The sequence below is a fragment of the Procambarus clarkii genome, chromosome 34, assembly GCF_040958095.1.
Source record: "Procambarus clarkii isolate CNS0578487 chromosome 34, FALCON_Pclarkii_2.0, whole genome shotgun sequence".
Lineage (NCBI taxonomy): Eukaryota > Metazoa > Arthropoda > Malacostraca > Decapoda > Cambaridae > Procambarus > Procambarus clarkii.
The window spans coordinates 43,345,957-43,369,003 of record NC_091183.1 but is presented as its reverse complement, the minus strand read 5'-3'; the positions used below and the strand labels follow the sequence as shown (position 1 = coordinate 43,369,003).

General features: G+C 41.8%; 1 protein-coding gene across 7 annotated transcripts in view; it reads right to left on the bottom strand.

Annotated features, from left to right (window-relative positions):
- The window catches only part of LOC123762141 (band 7 protein AGAP004871), a 624,034-nt gene that overhangs the window by 44,074 nt on the left and 556,913 nt on the right, over nucleotides 1–23,047 (bottom strand). For 6 of the 7 annotated variants that reach the window (XM_045748512.2, XM_045748513.2, XM_069335954.1 and 3 more), the window contains one exon: nucleotides 5,370–5,476. In XM_045748512.2, coding sequence (XP_045604468.1) covers nucleotides 5,370–5,476 — 107 coding nt within the window. Of the gene's footprint in view, nucleotides 1–5,369; nucleotides 5,477–13,840; nucleotides 13,926–15,967; nucleotides 16,105–23,047 lie in introns of those variants that run through there. The other variant, XM_069335956.1, reaches the window with a different exon arrangement.

Here is a 23,047-nt window from a genome sequence, read left to right as displayed (position 1 = left end):
GTTTCGGTCCGTCTTGGACCATTCTCAAATCAGTTGTGACTTTATGTCTCAAGTCACAATCGACTTGAGAATGGTCCAGGACGGACCGAAACGTCGTGCCGTCTCTTCACTTTCTAGTGTGTGGTCTGGTCAACATTTTTCAGCCAGGTTATTGTGACTCTTCAGCTGCATAATTAAGGGAACAGCAGAGGGCCCATTAACCTCCCAAGAGACTTTCTGCTGTTCATCATCTTATGCAGTGCAGTTCTAGTGTTTTGTTTATAAATAAACTCATTCGTAAACTCAGGGAGCCGGTCGGCGCTGGACTTGTGATCCTGTGGTCCTGGGTTCGATCCCAGGCGCCGGCGAGAAACAATGGGCAGAGTTTCTTTCACCCTATGCCCCTGTTACCTAGCAGTAAAATAGGTACCTGGGTGTTAGTCAGCTGTCACGGGCTGCTTCCTGGGGGTGGAGGCCTGGTCGAGGACCGGGCCGCGGGGACACTAAAAAGCCCCGAAATCATCTCAAGATAACCTTACATGTTATTAATCCTTTAAGGGTTAAAGCATCCATTGATCCTATGTCTATTATGTATCCAGCAGTTTGTTCCAATGATTCTTGAGTGTTAGGGGGGGTAGGGGGGGGTTAATTATAATTAATTAACAGGGAAAGCGCCACGCCATTACGACTTTATAGCACTTAGAAGGGGGCAGGATAAGGATTTGGGATGGGACGGGGGGGGGGGTAGAAAAAACACATTTGAGAGTGTATGGAACGATGTTGTTTGCTCTTAACATTCATAATGTAGAGTTATACAGCGTACATTGGTCATCATTGGGGGAAATGTGTAAAGGAACACTTCAAAAGTGCATTACGGAGCACTGCACGAGTGCATTACGGAGCACTGCACGAGTGCATTACGGAGCACTGCACGAGTGCATTACGGAGCACTGCACGAGTGCATTACGGAACAGTGAGAAGATGTATTTCATGGCGCATAATTGGATAAACAGGAATATGCTATGCAGTTGCAAAAATAAGAATTGTGGAATGCAAAAGCTAACGGAATGCATCGCAAAAAAGTAACAATATGATTTGGTGAAAAGAATGCACACTGTAACACAATGGGTGCGCGCATTGCAACAAACTATGCATGAAAATCGACACGTGCACTTGCAGACAAGCAGTCACAATAATGTGGCTGATCGACTTGATCAGCCACATTAATCGACATTCCATTCTCAATCGAGTTGAAAATGGTCCACGATGGACCGAAACGTCGTCGTCCCTTCACTTTCTAGTGTGTGGTCTGGTAAACAATGTGGCTGAAATCACATAACCGAACCCCTACATAAGAGATGAAAGTGAGGACGTTTCGGTCCGTCCTGGGCCCCTATCACAAATTTTAGGTCCGTCCTGGACCCTTATCAGGTACTGCACTGGATAAGGGAGTACCTAAGCAACAGAATACAGCGAGTCACTGTGAGGGGTGACGTCTCGGAGTGGCGAGGCGTCACCAGTGGAGCCCCGCAGGGTTCAGTCCTTGGACCTATACTATTTCTGATATATGTAAATGATCTCCCAGAGGGTATAGAATCATTTCTCTCATTGTTTGCTGATGATGCAAAAATTATGAGGTGGGTTAAGACAGATGAAGAGAGTATGAGGCTACAAGATGACCTAGACAAGCTGAAGGAATGGTCCAACAAATGGCTAAAGTTTAACCCGAGTAAATGTAAGGTAATGAAACTAGGTGGAGGAAGTAGAAGGCCAGCCACGGGATACCGAATGGGAGATGAAGTTCTTCACGAAACGGTCAGAGAGAAAGATCTAGAAGTTTATATCACACCAAACCAGTTTCCTGAAGCCCACATAAAAATAATAACATCGGCGGCGTATGCGAGGCTGGCTAACATCACAAATGCCTTCAGAAATCTGTATAAGGAATCTTTCAGAACCTTGTATACCACACTTGTAAGACCAATCCTAGAGTATGCGGCCCAAGCATGGAGCCCGTACCTTGTCAAACACAAGACGAAGCTGGGAAAAGTTCAGAGGTATGCTACTAGGCTAGTCCCAGAATTAAGAGGCATGAGTTACGAGGAAAGGCTCTGTGCTCAGCGACATGAGGTGCTACCAGCACCTCATGTCGCTGGTAGACAGAAGAGCTCGGGGGAGACATGATCATCACATAAACAATTCTCAGGGGAATTGACAGGGTAGACAAGGATGGAGTATTTAACACGGGTGGTACACGAACAAGGGGACACAGGGGGAAGCTGAGTACCCAAATGAGTCACAGAGACATTAGAAAGAACTTTTTCAGTATCAGAGTAGTAAGTAAATGGTAATGCACTAGGCAGTGATGCGGTGGAGGCTGACTCCATACACAGTTTCAAATGCAGATATGATAGAACTCGAGAAGCTCAGGAATAAGTACACCAGAAGATTGACTGTTGAGAGGCGGGACCAAAGAGGCAATGCTCAATCCCCGCAAGCACAACTAAGTGAATACAACTAGGTATGTACACACACTCGTGAAACTCCATCATGACCCAAACTTTTTAATTTTCCTGTCTGCTATTAATGCCAGAAGTTAAGATAAGATTAAGGGATTTGGCAGAAATTCCGCGGGGTGTGTACGATGCTGGACAAATTGCATTAAAATAGCTTTACAGTTCACACCTTGGTCTGCTGCAGCCTATACCTTGAATCTTTGAGAGTTCATCCCATTCTGACGCTACTGTAAATACCCATCTTACCTCATACGGGCTCACCATAGCCCGTGCTACTTGGAACTTTGTTCCAGGTAATGAATCTTTAACAACAACAACAAACCCATCTTGTACCAAAGAGGCTGTTTCGTCATTAATCAAATTTAGTCCAAAAGACAAAACTGGGGTAAGCAAAATATATCAATCCTCAAACGGGAAATTGAATAAGAGATGACAGAAGAACTTAACCAATCTAGCCTATATCAAGGGAGCTAACTTAACAAAAGCCTAGCATGACCTATCCTAGCCTAGATCAAGGGCCTAATTTAACAAAAGCCTAGCATGACCTATCCTAGCCTAGATCAGGGGAGCTAACTTAACAAAAGCCTAGCATGACCTATCCTAGCCTAGATCAGGGGAGCTAACTTAACAAAAGCCTAGCATGACCTATCCTAGCCTAGATCAGGGGAGCTAACTTAACAAAAGCCTAGCATGACCTATCCTAGCCTAGATCAAGGGCCTAATTTAACAAAAGCCTAGCATGACCTATCCTAGCCTAGATCAGGGGAGCTAACTTAACAAAAGCCTAGCATGACCTATCCTAGCCTTGGTTTGATTAGGCCGATAACAGTTTATATATTTTTGTTAAGTTCCCCCTTTTTATAATGTCACATTTTCAGCTTGTCGTTATTTTTTGTTGTGTTTTTTGGACTATATTTAATGTTACAGTTAGAAAACGGACTTGTCAATACACACAAAAAGTTGAAATTCAAACGCGGGGTTGTGTCCAGTGCCCTCTGGACATAACTGTAATTGGCTGGCCCTGGACACAACTGTAATTGGCTGGCCCTGGACACAACTGTAATTGGCTGGCCCTGGACACAACTGTAATTGGCTGGCCCTGGACACAACTGTAATTGGCTGGCCCTGGACACAACTGTAATTGGCTGGCCCTGGACACAACTGTAATTGGCTGGCCCTGGACACAACTGTAATTGGCTGGCCCTGGACACAACTGTAATTGGCTGGCCCTGGACACAACTGTAATTGGCTGGCCCTGGACACAACTGTAATTGGCTGGCCCTGGACACAACTGTAATTGGCTGGCCCTGGACACAACTGTAATTGGCTGGCCCTGGACACAACTGTAATTGGCTGGCCCTGGACACAACTGTAATTGGCTGGCCCTGGACACAACTGTAATTGGCTGGCCCTGGACACAACTGTAATTGGCTGGCCCTGGACACAACTGTAATTGGCTGGCCCTGGACACAACTGTAATTGGCTGGCCCTGGACACAACTGTAATTGGCTGGCCCTGGACATAACTGTAATTGGCTGGCCCTGGACACAACTGTAATTGGCTGGCCCTGGACACAACTGTAATTGGCTGGCCCTGGACATAACTGTAATTGGCTGGCCCTGGACACAACTGTAATTGGCTGGCCCTGGACACAACTGTAATTGGCTGGCCCTGGACACAACTGTAATTGGCTGGCCCTGGACACAACTGTAATTGGCTGGCCCTGGACACAACTGTAATTGGCTGGCCCTGGACACAACTGTAATTGGCTGGCCCTGGACACAACTGTAATTGGCTGGCCCTGGACACAACTGTAATTGGCTGGCCCTGGACACAACTGTAATTGGCTGGCCCTGGACACAACTGTAATTGGCTGGCCCTGGACACAACTGTAATTGGCTGGTCCTGGACACAACTGTAACTAGCTGGCCCTAAACAATAAACCTAGATAACAAAGTACTTGTAATAATGATATCAACGTTACTGCAAGTCCTTCCTACACCCCAACAGAAAACTCTTGTTTCCTGATACGAGGACAAACTATGAAATATATCAGCCCCATTGCTTGTCTCAAAGACAGTTCTTTACAACAACACAAATTTTCTTCAGTTTCACCTTCACCGAAAAATCTTAGAGCAGAGAGAACATGGCACTGGTGCAAATCTCTCGATTCGCCAACCCGCACAGAAAAGCTATATTGTTCAATTGATCACACATGTATCATCCTGTCTTGAATGAGAAACATTTTCAATGTCTCGAACTGCATCTTGACCCAGCATTATGCCCACTATAATTCTACATGCTGGCATTATCATCTTCACACCAACTGTGAGAGTGAAAATACAATTGCAGTGATTAGCACGGGCCTATTTATCACTCTCTCTCTCGCGGAACCTCTTTTGGAACCCCCCGGTGACCTCTCGCGGAAGCCCTCTACAGTGACGTCTGGCGCTGCTCTACAGCATATAGTATATAGCAGCTCTCCAACTCTTTGTGGTAGAGCTGCTGAAAATGCACATATGGTATGTAGCACTGTAGCTGTGACTGATGGCTAAGTTACAGTAAAAAATCTACACGAAATAACCTGTAACATGCCCTGACATCCTGTAACTCGCCCTTAGCATGCCCTGACAACCTGTAACTCGCCCTTAGCATGCCTTGACAACCTGTAACTCGCCCTTAGCATGCCCTGACAACCAGTAACTCGCCCTTAGCATGCCCTGTAACTCACCCTTAGCATGCCTTGACAACCTGTAACTCACCCTTAGCATGCCCTGACAACCTGTAACTTACCCTTAGCATGCCCTGTCAACCTGTAACTCGCCCCATAGAAGGAACACCAGGTCCCAGGCGAGATGGAGGAAAGCCTCGTACCTTGAAGCAGACGAAGAAGGAGAAGGGCATGGTTGCCAGGACCAGCATCCATGAGAGTGCTGTGAGGATCCAGCCACACACGCCGATCCCACTGTCATTCTCGTCAGCTGTGGGAGACACGAACGGCGGTTAGTCCAAAGGTGGCGGAGAGGGTGATGGTTAATAAGGAAGGAAATGGTAGATTTTTGGCATCGAAATGGTAGGTGGATAGTGTTTGCGGCCCCATTATTGGCGGGAAATGGAAAAGATTGTAGGCTTCGTTTTTTTTTTTTTTTTTGAGATATATACAAGAGTTGTTACATTCTTGTACATTCTTGTTTGTTGTTGGGGAACATAGTGGTGGGGATTGTGGAGGTGTTGGAGACAATAAATGGAGATGGTGGTGTACGGGGGAAGGTGAAGTATTGGTGGAGATGAGGAAGGTGGTGACGTTGGTTGTACGGGCTGGTGCTGGAGGAAAGAGTGGCATTAGTGGTTGGCAGTGGGTACTTTAAGTGGTGGAGATAGGAGATGGGGAAGTACACAGGAAGTCCCGGTAGTGGGGGAACCGGTACCAAGGAGACAAATGTACTAGGACAAAAAATGTTTTTTTTGTTACATGGGCAAAAATATTTACATAAATAAATCACAGATTTTCACCTATAACTCATGTATTCTTTACAGCCATCTGACAGCAGATAATTCATTTAACAAGTCAAAACTTATTTTTCCAACCAACGCAATTTCTCCACATCTAAGAGGCCTGGCCATAGGAAATTTAAAGCTTGAATTAAGCCACCAATCTCCTGAAAAGTACATTAAACAGCTTAAAAAAAAAATTCATGACGCAAAAAGAAACGTCAAAATTTCTACATGCTGTGAATCAGAGGCTTGTTCACGCCCAGTGAATTCTCAACCACGTTATCGTGGCTTACTCTCTGCTTGTAAGACCCTATCCATACACAACGAGGGTAGTGCCCAAACGGCATTACCTGGCAGCATACGGCGTGGAAGCCACCTCCCCTCACGGCTCCCAGATCACATACGACAAGGCACAATATTGGGAGGTATGCAAGTGCATGCAAAGGGGGTAGAAATAGCCTAAGCTACTCTATCCCTTTGAGATGTATTTCTTTCTTATCTCAATAAACATGAACTAGCAAGTGCATGCTTACACCCGTCCTCTTGCACATTACGTCGCTCTTCGTCCCTATCCGCTACGGTCAAAAATCGACGTAATTTAAAAATGAAAATTTATTTTCCAATTAAATTTTGAAATTTTGTTTTTCTAAAACGACAAGTTAAGGGTCCTCTGGTAGGTTAGGAGGATCAGGAAGTTCTCCTAAGGTTTCAAAACGTCACGAAAACTTAATTGAAAGTTTCCTCTCCTAACCTAACCTAACCTAACCTAACCTAACCTAACCTAACAGCCTAAACCAGAGGACCCAAAACAGAAAACGGGACAGTACGTCACTTTCGAGAGCCGATTTCATTTTGAATTGCGTCGATTTTTAGCCTGAGTGGCGCATACGAGCGAAAAGCAACGTAATTTGTTAGAGGACGGGTTGATTAGGCACCCCACGCTACGAGGCGGGGGGGGGGGGGGGAGGTGGAGGACAAGAGCTAGAATCGCTCTGCGCAAGTACAACGAGGTGAGTACACACAAATACATTGTTGTAAACACCTCGCACAAACACACACACGCTAATACAAAGACAAAACACACATGCACGCGTGAAGGTAAACAAAACACACGAGGAACGCGTAAAAGAGAATAGGAGGAGAGAAAGGGTAGAAGAGAAGGAGGAATAAGAAGAAAAAAGATGAAGGGTGAAAAAAGAGAAGAATGAGACAGAAGAAAAACAAACAGAAGGACAAGAAGGAAGTATAAAGAGAAGACAGAAGAGGAGAATACTGTAAACAAGAGAAAAGGAAGAGGAACAAGAGGAGAAAAAAGAAAACAGCAGAGAACTAGGAGACCTGAGAAGTTCACTAACAAACAAGAGGAAAGTTGTAAGGCGCGAGACGCACATTCCACAACTTATAACCAAAGCCGCAAAGTTGTTGCTAATGTAGATTGACCAGGGGCCAGATTCACGAAAGCACTTACGAACCTGTACATCTTTTCTCAATCTTTGGCGGCTTTGTTTTCAATTATTAAACAGTTAATGAGCTCCGAAGCACCAGGAGGCTGTTTATAACAATAACAACAGTTGAATGAGAAGTTGTCATGCTTGTAAACTGTTTAATAAATGTAACCAAAGAAGTCAAAGATTGAGGAAAGAGGTACACGTTCGTAAGTGCTTGCGTAAGTGCTTTCGTGAATCTGGCCCCAGTAGACCTCCAATGAGGCCCAAGAACCCGTTGGTTCTTGACCAACCAGAACCCCCCACACTCCATGTAGGGACAGTCCCCTTGATCAGCTCCCTGACACAATGTCTTTCAATCTCAAAGTACATACAGCTGGCTTCTTTCTCAACTCTCAATCGGGAATCCCGGGTTCGAGTTCCCCCCGGCGGGATAGAAATGGTTGGGAAGCTTCCCTTTCACCCAATGCCTCTGTTTACCCTGCAGGAAATAGGCAGCCGGGAGTTAGGCAACTGTTATGGGGGGTTGCTTGCATCCTGGGGAGGGTCAGTAGTTCCACCTTCAGAGGTGGTGGCAATCCGAACATAAAATATAAATATACACACAGGCTTCTTGTCCCCGACAATGCGAATTATAATAAAAATGACCAAGTTACTCAAAATTAAGCCCAGAATCAGACCCCAAAACCGGTTTTGCAGATTCGGGTGATTGTAAAGATTGTAAAGTGATTGTAGATTGGAAAGCCATTTGTTGTGGAACTGTTGAGACACTATTTGGTCTTAAGCTTAAGGCTTAAAGCTGCATTTTACAGCCTGGTTGACCCAGACCGCCAATCAGGAGGCCTATTCAGTGACCGGGCCGCGGGAGGTCAATGACCCTCGAAACCAACGCAAGGTAAACTCTGGAGGATTAGATTACCACAATAACTTTTATCAAATGAACTAGCAAGTATATACTTTAGTCCTGACCGTGGTTCACGGCTTTAAGTAAACTCTCAAGTGTATATATACACACCCAGAAGCGAGGTATACCTCTTAGTATTCCTTCGAGATATTCTCCATAACCGAACATCATCTTAGAGAATCGAACGCCTTTCAATAAATCGAACTACTGCGCCAACTATGCTGTGCGTATTAGTGGCTTTAGGGGATATTGTATGTACCAGCTTTAGGGGTATTGTATGTACAAGCTCTATCTCTAAACCCAACATTATGTTTCTAACTCATCTATGTATGTACTTTTACCTGAATACAAATTTGAATTTTGAATTTGAACCACATACGTCATAGTGGATCTACAGTGTTGCAAAGGATAACGGCTCTTCGCCGTAGTCTAAATCATATGCTCTTTGAAGATAACAAAAAAAGATATGTAATGGCCAACCGCGACAATGAATAATATAACGAATTCGTACAACTGACCCAAGGGAGCACTACGATAAATAATTTAACAAAACTCTCTCCACATTCCATGCCTGTGACTACCCTTACCCGGTAACGGACGAACCCAAGCAACCTACCTAACCTATAGAGGCCGAGACATAGAACACGTCGATATTACGGTGCTTTAATTTTTTTACTAACACCACATTTTTAACGGATTGGTTGATTTCGTTTAGGTAATTCGATTTCGCGTTTGTTACGTATATTTTTTTGGGATGAAATCAACTAATCCGTTAAATTCAAACCGTTTAAACGGTGTTATTGGTCGTCTAGTTCCTCGTTCGACCACCAGGTTGCACCACATGGCCGTCCTCACATCATAATATCAATTTCAAGATGGCTGACCTATAAATCATGGGGCCAGATTCACGAAGCAGTTACGCAAGCACTTACGAACCTGTACATCTTTTCTCAATCTTTGACGGCTTTGGTTACATTTATTAAACAGTTTACAAGCATGAAAACTTCCCAATCAACTGTTGTTATTGTTATAAACAGCCTCCTGGTGCTTCGGAGCTCATTAACTGTTTAATAATTGGAAACAAAGCCGCCAAAGATTGAGAAAAGATGTACAGGTTCGTATGTGCTTTCGTGAATCTGTCCCCTGACCAGCCGCTAAAGTGCGAAGTTTAAGCTGATCTGTGATGGCAAAATACACGAATTAAGCTTTTATATTGAACTATAATCATAATAAGAATGCAAGTTTGAACGTCTTAAGCTCATCCTCGCAATTACAATATACATATATGTAGATATTGTTAGTCTTTTTGAAACTAAATCATTTATTCCAAAATAAAATACTTACAAAATGTACAGAAAATGGAAAAATAATAAATTAGAGGGGGAACAAAACTAGATTTAATATCTAACTACAAACGCGTTCTTAGGCTGTTGTGTTCGACCATACGGCGCCCGACCTAGATGCATTCAGAAATTTTAACTTCAAATTTGGTATTTTCTCATATATAAATTATTATTTTATTTTGAAAAGGATGACTATTAACGCGACGAATACCTTAAAGTAGTATTTTAAGATGTTTAATTCAGTTTCGAACATTTCATGTGTTTATCAACAGATCTAAAAAACCATGAATACAAGTTAACAAAAGATTCACAAAAACTCAGTTAATTGAATAAGATTAACCAAGCAAGAAAGCAAACTGCAAGAAGTTTAAACTTAACAATATTTTAACTTATTTCAGTGCAAAAGATAAAGAATTTGATACTCACTTATATAAATATAAACAAAGGAAACTGAACTTACACGATAGGCCACTAAAAAAGAAAAAAGAACTTACTGGTTAATAATCCAAGAATATTTATTCAAAGTTACAACTACAAACTATTACGACTCTAGGGACTTATACAAAAACAAAAGAAGTATAAACTATATACCCACATTAAACATTTTAAAAATAAAAAAATAATATTACAAAAAATAATATATAACCAATGTTTATATTCAACAGTCGACAAGATTAAGAAAAATAGAATAATTATCACGCGCAAAATTAATTCACGAGAAAAAACTAGGCAAGGGGGGGGGGGGACTTCGTTAACATCCAAACACAATGCAGTTGCCCAACTCCACCAACCAGACAATGACGACCCCTACGGACCTCAACCATAATAATTTGGTGCATAGTTAGGACCAAAATTAGGTTAGGTGTTTGGTTCTGCTGGCGATTATTTGTATTTGTAGTGCAAATAGTACAGATGTGAGATTCGAACAGAGGATGGCCAACCCGTCCTCAACTCAAGTCCATTACATTCAGCGGTCAACCCCACAGACGCATTCATAAATTTTAACATAATGTTCATCCAAAACAGGAATTTTCTCAAATATAAATTAATATTATAATATATTAGCATATTGTGTATATATAGGCATAGGTTAGGTGTTTAGGTTCTGTTGGCGATTATTTGTATTTGTAGTACGTGGGTGAAGCATTTACAGCGTTGTGATTCGAACAAAATTCGTCAGTGAAGCACTTGTTCCGGATATGTTCGAACGTCAGCAGTTGTGAGTCGTGTGTAAACCGCTTTTCATTCATAAACAGGGGGTTTGGCGGGTGCATGGAATCACTTTTGGATCTTTGTTTGGAGGACGGGCTGTTGTTTGGAGGACGGGCTGGGATGGCAGTGAAGCACTTTTCGAGAATGTTCGAACGACCAGCAGTTATGTTGTATGTAATGTGTTTTTTCAGTCACAGAGGTTTGGCGGCTGGATTAAATAAGCAATTGGCCATTGAGGACTGGCTGCCAACCAGGCCTGATTCAGACCTGTGGTGCAATACCTTCCATAGCAGCAGAAGGAGCGTTTAAGACTCGTTTCCCACGTTTAGTCCAAGCTGTCCTCATTATAACACCTCGCATTTTGACGTATACGTTACCAAAAAGCCAAAAATTGTGGTGTTAGAAAAGAGCAGCGGCTCGCGAAATTAACATAATGTCCCGTTTTCTGTTCCCGGTCCTCTGGGTGGATAAGCCACTTTAGTACTACAGTTTCTTGACGTTGGGAACGCTGGCGATAGTTTCTTTAACTTCATTTATTATTCACCCCATACACCTTCTGTGGGCGGTAGTGGAAAGGGTTACAGAGGCCCATAATGGCCTCAGGGACTGAACCCCCACAATTCACTTAGCAAAGTAAGTTACAGTCTTGATGAGATAGTTACAAAATTCAATACACATCGTCACCAGGGCTGACAATGTTTTACTGCATTAGTATTTATTATTAAAGCAACTGATCTGGAGGAAGTTTGCAACTGTTACGAGCCGAGTTAACTGTATTTAAATTAGTTTGTTTTTGGGGGGGGGAATGAATTAGCGTACGAATTGGAGAGAGGCTGCATAATTTGTTGAATTAATGTAAAGAACTTATGCAACGTATTAAACTATTATCTTTGCCGTTTTAAGACGAGAAACAAGCCAACCTTAGCAGCCATATGTACATTAATATATTTCAATATGTTAATGTTAATGAATATAATCAATATTATATTATATATATATATATATATATATATATATATATATATATATATATATATATATATATATATATATATATATAATATAATATAATATATTATAATATATATTATATATATATATATATTATATATTATAATATATTATATTATATTAATATAATCAATATCAATATGTTAATGGGTTTCAATACTGGAATATTTACTATACCTAAATTGATAAGAGCTAGTAGCTAATTAGAATATATAATAGTATTAGGTGCAGGTTGAAAATAGTTTGAAAGCCTAACTACCAGTAGAACGGATGGTTGTTTGCGTCTGTTTAGAGTTGTGTCAAAGGCCCTTTTGTATAGACCTAGTGGAGGCCTAGTCTCAGGAGTAGCTGTAGGCGATTGCTTCCGTTGCAAGGGATTGCATTGCAAGGCAAGATGTATATACCCGAGTCTCTTAACAAGTAGAGAAGTATACACCATATGACGTGTTCTTAGTCTTCATACATAGTCCTCGTTATACATTATTATGTCTTGGGAAAGTTTATGGGGGATGTATAAATGACATAAGTGCTAGTTGAGAACATGTTGAGAACATGTGCAATGTTCTTGAGAACATGTGCAATGTTCTTGAGAACATCTTGAGAACAAATAATAATGCGAACACATTATTATTTGGCAACTAATTCATAGTTCTGATCAATGACATATTTATTTTGTAAACTTATGTGTCCACTTAATGGTGACTCGGGTATTTAAGTGGGGAAAAATGCAGTAAAGTATCTTTGAGAAACTATAACAATTGTTATTATTATTCATTTTTATTATTCATGTAGCGTGTGATATGTAATTATCTTGCCTCTGGCGGCTGATACAAGTGTCACGTTGATAAAACACCTCTTGTAGGATCCATGTATGTTCAGTATGTGTCACGATAAGATAAGTACATAAATAAATGAGTACATTGATGTTCTTCATGATCATATACCTGGCTATATATGCATATGCATATATATATATATATATATATATATATATATATATATATATATATATATATATATATATATATATATATATATATATATATATATATACACCTCATGGTCATGTACTTGGCTATATATATAAATATATATCTTGGAAGAAATACGTTTACAAGAATATATTTTACCTTGTATATACCCCCCCCCCCCTTTTTATATACCAGAAAATTGTAAATATAATTTCCATAACACTGAATTGGCACAAAAAATTTTTGCAGTTGTTTGGTTTAGAATGATTATATTAAAACCCCCATTTGTGATGCCATTGTATATAAATAAAATAAACACCTAGGAAAAAAAAAACACTAAATTTTGTGTTATTCAAATCCACTTCTGTAAATAATAAAATTCCTATAAATTAATTTAATGAAAGTCAACGAGTTAATATGACAAAAAAATTAATAAAAAGAGTCGAGTGACCCCTGGATGGGGCGAGGGGGGCTTAGTATACACAGTATACTATGTATATTATGTATACCATATATACTATACACATATACTTAGGTACTGATAAGTATAAGTAAGGTACTGTGACCTTAATAATGACCATATCTACAAGATATACTGCCATTAATGCACTGCATGTTTTGTTTGTGTTTTGTATATAAACTTTACCAGTTATAAATGTAAACCCATCTATGAATAAAGGCGTTTGGTTTGATTGAGTAACTCTTCCCATAAAACCAGCAGGATGAACAAACCCAGCGGGGTTTTCTTCCTATTGGGGAGTGTTGTACATGCTGCTATGGCGGTGTGTCCACTCACGGGATGAGTGGCGCTGCCCAATAAACTCGCCCCTCGGGGCAAAATTTAACATTAAATTGAAGCCCAGCACCAAGATAAGGAAGAAGGAAGGGGGGAGAAGGAGAGGAAAAGGAGGGAGGAGAAGGAAGAAGGGGGAAAGGAGAAGGGAAGGAGAGGGTGTTCACTCACCATTGTCAATGTTCCTGGTCTTGTGGTTGCCAGGATTGAGATCATTCATGGGCCCCATGGCGGTGGAAGATGGGATACCTGGCAGCTGCAAATGCATATACCCACTCACACATATATAGATACAATTTGACAGCAACACCTGGTCCTGATTTTTGGCTTTACATTTCAACAAGTTTAAGTGGGTTCTTCTGATTAATCTGTCAAACCTGACAAATTCCAGCACTGTGTACAAGTTCTGACCAAATACAGAACAGTTTTGACCAAATACAGAACAGTTTTGACCAAATACAGACCAGTTTTGACCAAATACAGAACAGTTTTGACCAAATACAGAACAGTTTTGACCAAATACAGACCAGTTTTGACCAAATACAGAACAGTTTTGACCAAATACAGAACAGTTTTGACCAAATACAGACCAGTTTTGATCAAATACAAACACGTTTTGACCAAATAAGTTTTAACAACGTTCCAAAAAGTTTCGACACTGATTACATAAAAAAAATGATTGTAACAATTACAATCGATAAAAGCAATTACTTTTTGTGAGAAAAATGGTGAAAAGTAATTCATTTGAAAATGAGGAAGCAACAAACTCCTAACTAAAATAAAAATATGTAAGCATATACATATGGAAAATAATTATCAAATAAATGATTTAATGGCAAAAATAACATTGGAATAAAATAATAAATTACGAACATCATTTTAACAAATCTAATAATAAAGAGTAAATTTAACTATGAAAGCTGGAAATTTGATTGAAAATCAACATAAAAGCTAAACAAAATGTCTTATATTAAGGGTGTAATTAGATAAGAAATTATTACGGGAACTACAAATTCTGACACACAAAATACTGATTAAATGACTACAGAGATAAAGATCAATACTCGAAACAAAGAAACCACTAGCAGACGATGAGTCACAATAACGGGGCTGAAGACATGGCCAAACCCCACACCAGAAGAGGAGACGACGACGACGTTTCGGTCCGTCCTGGACCCATTATCAAGTCGATTGTGATAATGGGCTGTGATAATGATTGTCAGTTGACCAGATCACACACTAGAAGGTGAAGGGACGACGACGTTTCGGCCCGTCCTGGACCATTCTCGAGTCAATTCTCTGAATCGACTTGAGAATGGTCCAGGACGGACCGAAACGTCGTCGTCTCCTCTGGTGTGGGGTTTGGTATTCATAGAGACCACTAATCTTGATTAACACATCTGATTCTATTAAGTACTTACGGGCTACTCATGCCCAAGCCTAGGAGTTACAGCCCCGCTCCTGCGCCAGGTAAGTCCACTACGGGCTCACCATAGCCCGTGCTACTTTGGAACTTTTGTTCTGAGTAGCTGAATCTAAAACAACAACAACCCGAGCCTACTCTACCGAGCACTCAATCTATTGAGTAAAACTTAAGGTATCAACCCTATCAGAGACTGTGCGAACAATTCGTCTTATCTTGCCAGTCTCAAACAATAAGTGGGCTCTTAATCTTTTGAGTTAATTCTAATAATGATATCTATCACCCAAAGCACCAGGTTAGTTCACCTGCAGTCTCCACAGCACCTAGCAGAGTCTGAAGAAGCAAGCGAAACGCCGAATTTTACCTACTCTTAGTCTTGATAAAGAATTTAGCACTTCACTCAAGTGAATTTACAATCTCAACCTCTACACAACATCTTCAGACACCGGAACATAAACTCCAGCAGGTGTAGAGCTCCATACGTGAAGTATAGAGCACTTACAACACAGCAAGAATATATGAATATTACGGAAGTATACAATGGTATACATTGAGGTGTCGTATATCGAGAGGGGTAGTTCGAGGAGATGCATCAAGAACAGAGCTTACTTCGAAAAGGTATAATTGAGAAGTGCTTCAAGGACGAAGCGTACTTCGAAGGGGTACATCGACAAAGTGCTTCAAGGACGAAGCCTACTTCGAAGGGGTACATCGACAAAGTGCTTCAAAGACGAAACCTACTTCGAAGGGGTACATCGACAAAGTGCTTCAAAGACGAAACCTACTTCGAAGGGGTACATCGACAAAGTGCTTCAAGGACGAAGCCTACTTCGAAAGGGTACATCGACAAGGTGCTTCAAGGAGGTAATCCTAACCAATATGTGTTTCCCATTGCTAGCGTCCTCCTCAGCAGACATGACTCGACCTTAGCAGGCTGAAGTCGAGGGCGACACGCAGCAGCTGCTGCGGTGGTGGGCGGGGGCTGTGGACAGCAGAAGCGGTTGCCGAAGGATTGCGGGAGGCAGCAGCAGCAGTGGGTGTTGCGAACTCAGTAAGAGAGTCAGTTCGCGCGCGCCATCCGGCAGTCACGTACTGACTTCATGATACACCTGGTACTTGTCCCTACCTTAGCGGCTCTTACCCTCCCTCCCTCCCTTCCCCTCTACCCCCATTCCGCCTGACCCAACACCCTTCTTCCGTTCCACGTCACCAGTAACGATCTGGTTCCATTCCCCGGCAGCGGTAATGCATCACTCCCTCCCACCCTTCCCATACCTGTCACGTGTTGTTTGCTTTCAAACTCACGGTTCACTTCAAGCTGTCTCGTTGACACCCGTGTCTCGTTAAAATGTCATGCGTCGCGCTTGTTATAGAGGATGGTATGGTAGTATGATGGTATGATGATGGTATGGATGGTATGGTAATATGTGGTAGACTATGTGGTAGATTATGTGGTAGACTATGTGGTAGACTAGACAGTTTTCTTGCCCCTTTTGGTTACCGTCTGGATGGTGGTAAAGCTAATGAGTATTACTGGTTTACATTATTCGAACGAGTGAATGGTGGATTAAATTCCCATCAGTTATTTTTAAACTCCCCCATGTGTATTGTGCGGCTTGATCTCGGGATGACTGTGCGCTGAGCAGCTCCTCCTGTGCTTGAGTGCTCAATCTCCTGTGCTTGGGTGCTCAACCTCCTGTGCTTGAGTGCTCAACCTCCTGTGCTTGAGTGCTCAACCTCCTGTGCTTGAGTGCTCAACCTCCTGTGCTTGAGTGCTCAATCTCCTGTGCTTGAGTGCTCAATCTCTTGTGCTTGAGTGCTCAATCTCCTGTGCTTGAGTGCTCAACCTCCTGTGCTTGAGTGCTCAATCTCCTGTGCTTGAGTGCTCAATAATACACTGCGTGCTAATTAATTCATTTGAATTCATTATGTCAGGGGACAGGCAGCCATTGTGTGTTTATACACGTTAGGCTTATATCGAGGTCCTTGCTCCCCCCTCCCCCCTCCTGAGGTCGAATTAGTGACCCCCCTCTCTTTAGGATGCAACCCCACAGCAAGCTAACAAATTCCTGGGTTCTGGTAGGTGAACAGCGGCATTAGGTGATAGGAAATGCGCCCAACCAATTTCTGTCCCACCCGGGATTCGAACCCGGAATTCCCGATTGTGAAAATATACGTAGAACAGTTTTCTAATCCTGTCTATGTAAGACAGGCGAGAATATATATGTATGCTACTCTGTATTGCAAAAATGATTGCAATTATCCTCCTTTGTTGAGTGCTCAACAGCTCACTACACTTGAAATGTAGTGTACTCTAGAAATCCAGTCATTCTATCTAGAAATATATCTAGAAATCCAGACATTCTAAATAGAATTCGATTTAGAAATCGAGACATTATATCCAGAAATCTATCAGAAATCCAGACATTCTATTTAGAAATATATATAGAAATCCAGCATTCTGCTTATCACTCATTTCGTACGTATATACTTTTTCCTAAATAAACCTTATCATTATCACTATATGATATCTAACAGATCTCTAACCCTGTCCATGGAGAACAAAAGATATGTGCATACGAGTGGCCACGTCTGTGCTAGAAAACTAGAAGAAAACACACAGGTTTCTGAGAAAGGTAAACAAAGAACCGCATTCACAGGAACGTCCTTGATAACGAAACCGGAAAAGAAGATATCATATAACCGCTTGTGTTGACAGTTTCCATGGCGACCAGGTGCAATTGTGAATGTGTAATGTTTGTGATCTCTAACTCACTCCTGTGGTCCACTTACCTGCCTCCTCCTCCTCCGGGAAGTGGAGGGAGTCCATGTATAAGGGACAGAGAGAGAGGTTTGAAGTTGTTAGTTTATGTAAACACGTTTCCAACAGAGCAGAGTTCTGTAGAGTTGTTTATGTCTGTTTATGTCAGAGTGAACGTAAACAGTTTATGTCAACACGTCCCCAATCCAGTGGCAAGAATACGACATAAATCGCTACATTTAATCCCCCCGCATAAGCAGACGAGGAGCCACAATAACGTGGCTGGAATGTTGACCAAGTCACACACAAGAAAGTGAAGGGACGACGACGTTTCGGTCCGTCTTGGACCATTCTCAAGCCGATTGTGTGTCGACTTCACACAATCGACTTGTGAATGGTCCAGGACGGACCGAAACGTCGTCGTCCCTTTATTTTCTAGTGTGTGGTCTGGTCAACATCTCCCCATAACTCTATTTTAACGAGTTGAATCCTTGATTAAATAGCATTGGAGGAGATATACATATTTGGGTAACGATGGTATGCATATGAACCATCGCTACCTGACCGATGGAACAACACTACACTATATAATACACACTACACTGGAAAGGGAACATGATCACAACTTATAAGATTCTTGTAAGGATTGGCAGTCATTTTGATTTTAAGCAGTACTTCTTCAACGGAAGAGACGAATGCGCTACAAGGGGAGGCAGCTGTGATTAATTCCACGGTTTCAAGATCAGTTACAGTAATATTGCTGGTAGCCAATGCGATATGCGACTGATATGCGGGGCCCAGGAGCTGGAGACACACAGGTGAGCATACATGGTGAGCATACATGGTGAGCATGAGGTGAGCGTGTGTGTGGTGTGAAAAAAAAAAAAAAAAAAAAGTAGTTAATAAACAGTTGATTGACAGTTGAGAGGCGGGCCGAAAGAGCAAAGCTCAACCCCCGCAAAAACACACAACTAGTAAACATATAGGTGAACACACACACACGAAAGAAACAGGAATTACATCATTAACAATATGATGGTCAATGGAATCAAAACACCTTGTGGAGCTCAGGAAAGTTATATTCAATGTCTTTGTAGCTCACTTAACACCGTTTGTAGCCCAGGAAGATACGTCAGTAACAGGTATTTAAGCTTTTTGGTCCACATCTTACAGCTATTTATGTCTACCCAAACACTAGCATATATATGTCTAACCTACGCTTGAAACAATCAATTGATCTATTATATTATCCAGTAATTTGTTCAATAAGTCAACAACTGTTTCCAAACCAGTATTTATCAAGATATTTCTCGAATTTAAACTTATTAAATTTATATCTATTGTTTCGAATTCACGTATTATTAAATTAGGCCAAATGGCATACTTAGAAAATGGGAGAAATAGCTAATTTCAAGCGACACAAGCATCTTTACCTGTTCAAGCAATATATATATTCCTAGATTACACTAGGCCAAGGAATCTTTTAAGATTGGCTCTGGGCATAAATTTTGTCGTTCCCTCTACAAAATAAATATTTAAAAAAAAGGGGAAACATTGTTTATAACAATAAATTTGTTTACGTTCGTAAGAATAGTTGTTGTAAGTACTAGTGTACTGTATAACAGCAAGTTATAAGTACTGTCTTTGGGAGAATGGGTTATGGTCTTGAGAACCCACGATCGATACCCTCTCATATCAACTTTCTGCGCTGCCTTAAGTAGTTCGCATTTGCTCCTATGGCGGCAAAGAACCAATTTGATATTCTGGAAAATTTAAACAGCAGTTTCTGCGGGAATGTTTGGGTCCGCGAGTGACCCGCGGCGTAAATCCGACTCGCGTACGAAGTCGCGTGCATAAAACTTCACAAACGAGCCGTATCGAAAATTGTGGCTCGTTACTTGATTGATACAATTATGCGTTACGATGCTGCGTGTGTTATAACGCGAGCGCTTTAATTGTTAAATCGCGATAAAACGCATAGCCATAATTAGGACCTAATTTGATTGATGACGTCGCTATGGGTGGACCAATCAGAGCGTAGCAATTGTTACAAGCGAATGTGTGTGTGTGCAAAAAAGCGATCCAATATTCCACACACTCGCTGTCTCATGAAAGATTCACGTTTGCTGAAATATTTAGGGAATGATTACTTGTCGCTTTTATTTCCTTCACGTAATTTAGGCAAATTATACTTGATGTTGATATAGCTGGACATGATAGTATACTCACATATATGTGCTGGCAGAGTAAGCTTCAGCTCCCGGGTCTCACTTTCAGGTCACCGGTCCTGTATTGCAAATGTTTCTGACCCATTTTGGTGTCTCTCATCAGGGATGTTGATATAGCCGGACATGAAAGTATACTCATATATATGTGCTGGCAGAGTAAGCTTCAGCTCCTGGGGTCTCGCTTTCAGGTCACCGGTTCTGTATTGCAAATGCTTCTGACCCATTTTGGTGTCTCTCATACCTACTCATCTGCCATTTATTTCAGGGATGTTGATATAGCTGGACATGAAAGTATACTCACATATATGTGCTGGCAGAGTAAGTTTCAGCTCCTGGGGTCTCATTTTCAGGTCACCGGTCCTGTATTGCAAATGTTTCTGACCCATTTTGGTGTCTCTCATACCTACTCATCTGCCATTTATTTCAGGGATGTTGATATAGCCGGACATGAAAGTATACTTATATATGTGCTGACAGAGTAAGCTTCAGCTCCTGGGGTCTCGCTTTCAGGTCACCGGTTCTGTATTGCAAATGTTTCTGACCCATTTTGGTGTCTCTCTCATACCTACTCATCTGCCATTTATTTCAGGGATGTTGATATAGCTGGACATGAAAGTATACTCACATATATGTGCTGGCAGAGTAAGCTTCAGCTCCTGGGGTCTCGCTTTCAGGTCACCGGTCCTGTATTGCAAATGTTTCTGACCCATTTTGGTGTCTCTCATGCCTACTCATCTGCCATTTATTTCAGCTTGTAAAGCTCGCTCACTACTCGTATACCGAAGAAGTGCTCTCTTCGGACTAACGGTTTCCTTGTATTTATCTATTGTGTAATTTGACATTTGCGCAAGTATTTTTACCTCTGAATGACCGTTCCAGGGAATTTTGTCAGCAAATTCTCCCATTTTTGTTACTTCTTCCCCTCTGTGGAACGGCAGTTGTTTTCTCCCCTGTGAATGGTCGTTATCGTTGCCTTGTGTTAACAAATGACAACACTTCTGATTGGTCTGCCAAACACATTTCGAATTCAAAGTTTCTGATATCAGCCGCGTTTTCTATGGTTTTGTGTGTGTGTGTGTGTGTGTGTGTGTGTGTGTGTGTGTGTGTGTGTGTGTGTGTGTGTGTGTGTGTGTGTGTGTGTGTGTATGTGTACTCACCTAGTTCTCACTTAGTTGTGCTTTCGGGGGTTGAGCTCTGGCTCTTTGGTCCCGCCTCTCAACCGTCAATCAACAGGTGTACAGGTTCCTGAGCCTATCGGGCTCAGGAACCCGTGTGTGTGTGTGTAATTACCTAAGTGTAGTTACAGGAATGAGAGCTACGCTCGTGGTGTCCCGTCTTCCCAACACTCTTTGTGTGTGTGTGTGTGTGTGCTCGCCTTTTTGTACATATGTGTGTGTGACAACAAGATAAAGCTCCAGCTCTTGGACTCGGCCCTTCCACCCGCTAGTCCTGTAATGTACTCAATGACTTCCGTCCAAAATGCCTCCTTTTACTGTCCCGGTCAACTTCTATTTTCTCTTATCTGGAGACTCAACTGTGTACCCAGTGTCCCTCCACGCCCTCGTCTTGACATGTCAAGAACATGTCTTCTTTCTCCACCCACGTGTACAATGCAATCATTATTTAGTCGTTCTCCTGGACCCCCTGCGTTCACCGGCCCAGTCTCCGCGTGCTGGGATAATAATATGTTCAGGGACTTCCTTGAACATGTAAATATTTCTTCAGGTAAAGCTGGCCTCTGCCAGGGCGTCCAGGGACTGTTGCTCTTAAAACACCTGTCATCCACCTCCACAAGCCCATTCAATCCTCAAGCTCTCTTACATCCATTACACAAGCCCTCTTTACACTTATCCTACCCTTATACCCATCCTACAAGCCCATTTACACCCATCCTACCAGGCTCCTTACACCCACAACACAAGCAGCGAGAGATCAGCCTGATATGTGTGGGGTAATGTCCATTCTTACACGTACCTGGAGAGAGTTCTGAGAGTTCTTCTACACCCCGAGCCCGGTCTGAGGCCAGGCTCGACTTATGATAACTTGGTCCAACAGTCTGTTGTTGCTTGCAACGGCCCGCAGGCGCCCACAATAGTTACACAAAGTCACGAAATGACAGAACTGTTTGAAAGTAAAGATTTTCAGATTTGGAGCAGTAAAAATATAGAATCTGAAAATATTATGTGGTGCAAGGAGAATCGAGTACGGAATAAAGTATTAAGGAGAGATGTGGATATCATACTTAGATGGTTTGATAGAATGCATGGACGAAGTAGATGGTAGATTGGAAAAAGAGTGTTGACAGGAAGAAAATGGCTGGATATGGTGATTGTGGGATGAAGATGAGAGTACAATTCACATGAGATTGTAAGGAACAAGGCGTCGAGATGGAAGCATTTTAGCAAGAAGTAAATATATTTGTGTGTAAGTGCTGTTCATATGACAATTTATGAGAAATACAATACAATCTTTTATCTATGAGACGCTGTAGTCACTGCTGTGGATGGCTTCTGGAGTCAGGTAGTGATTGTTTATATAAATTGTTTATAAATAAAGTGTGGTTGATTTAATGAACTAGGAGAGTATCTGGCTATGATCGGATGTCTCTCCCCTCCTTCCCCTACCAAATTCCCCTCCCACCCTCTCTCTTCCCTCTCCCCACTGCCTTTAAATTCCCCTCTATTCCCACTTTTCCCTCTTTAAATCCTCTCCTCTCCTTCCCTCTCACCCTTTTTCTCCTCTCTCCTCTCTACTACACTCCCCTTCCATATATTTCTTCCCCCCTCTCACATGTATCGACTTACTAAAACTGCCTTAGTAGTCAGTTTATAATCTCAGTCAGCAAATACTGAGTTTAGTTCAACTAAACTCAGTATTTGCTGACTGAGTTCACGTGACTAGTACTGCAACCCGTCCTCGGACCAAGTTCATTCCATCCAGCGGTCGACCCCAAAGGCACATTTCAA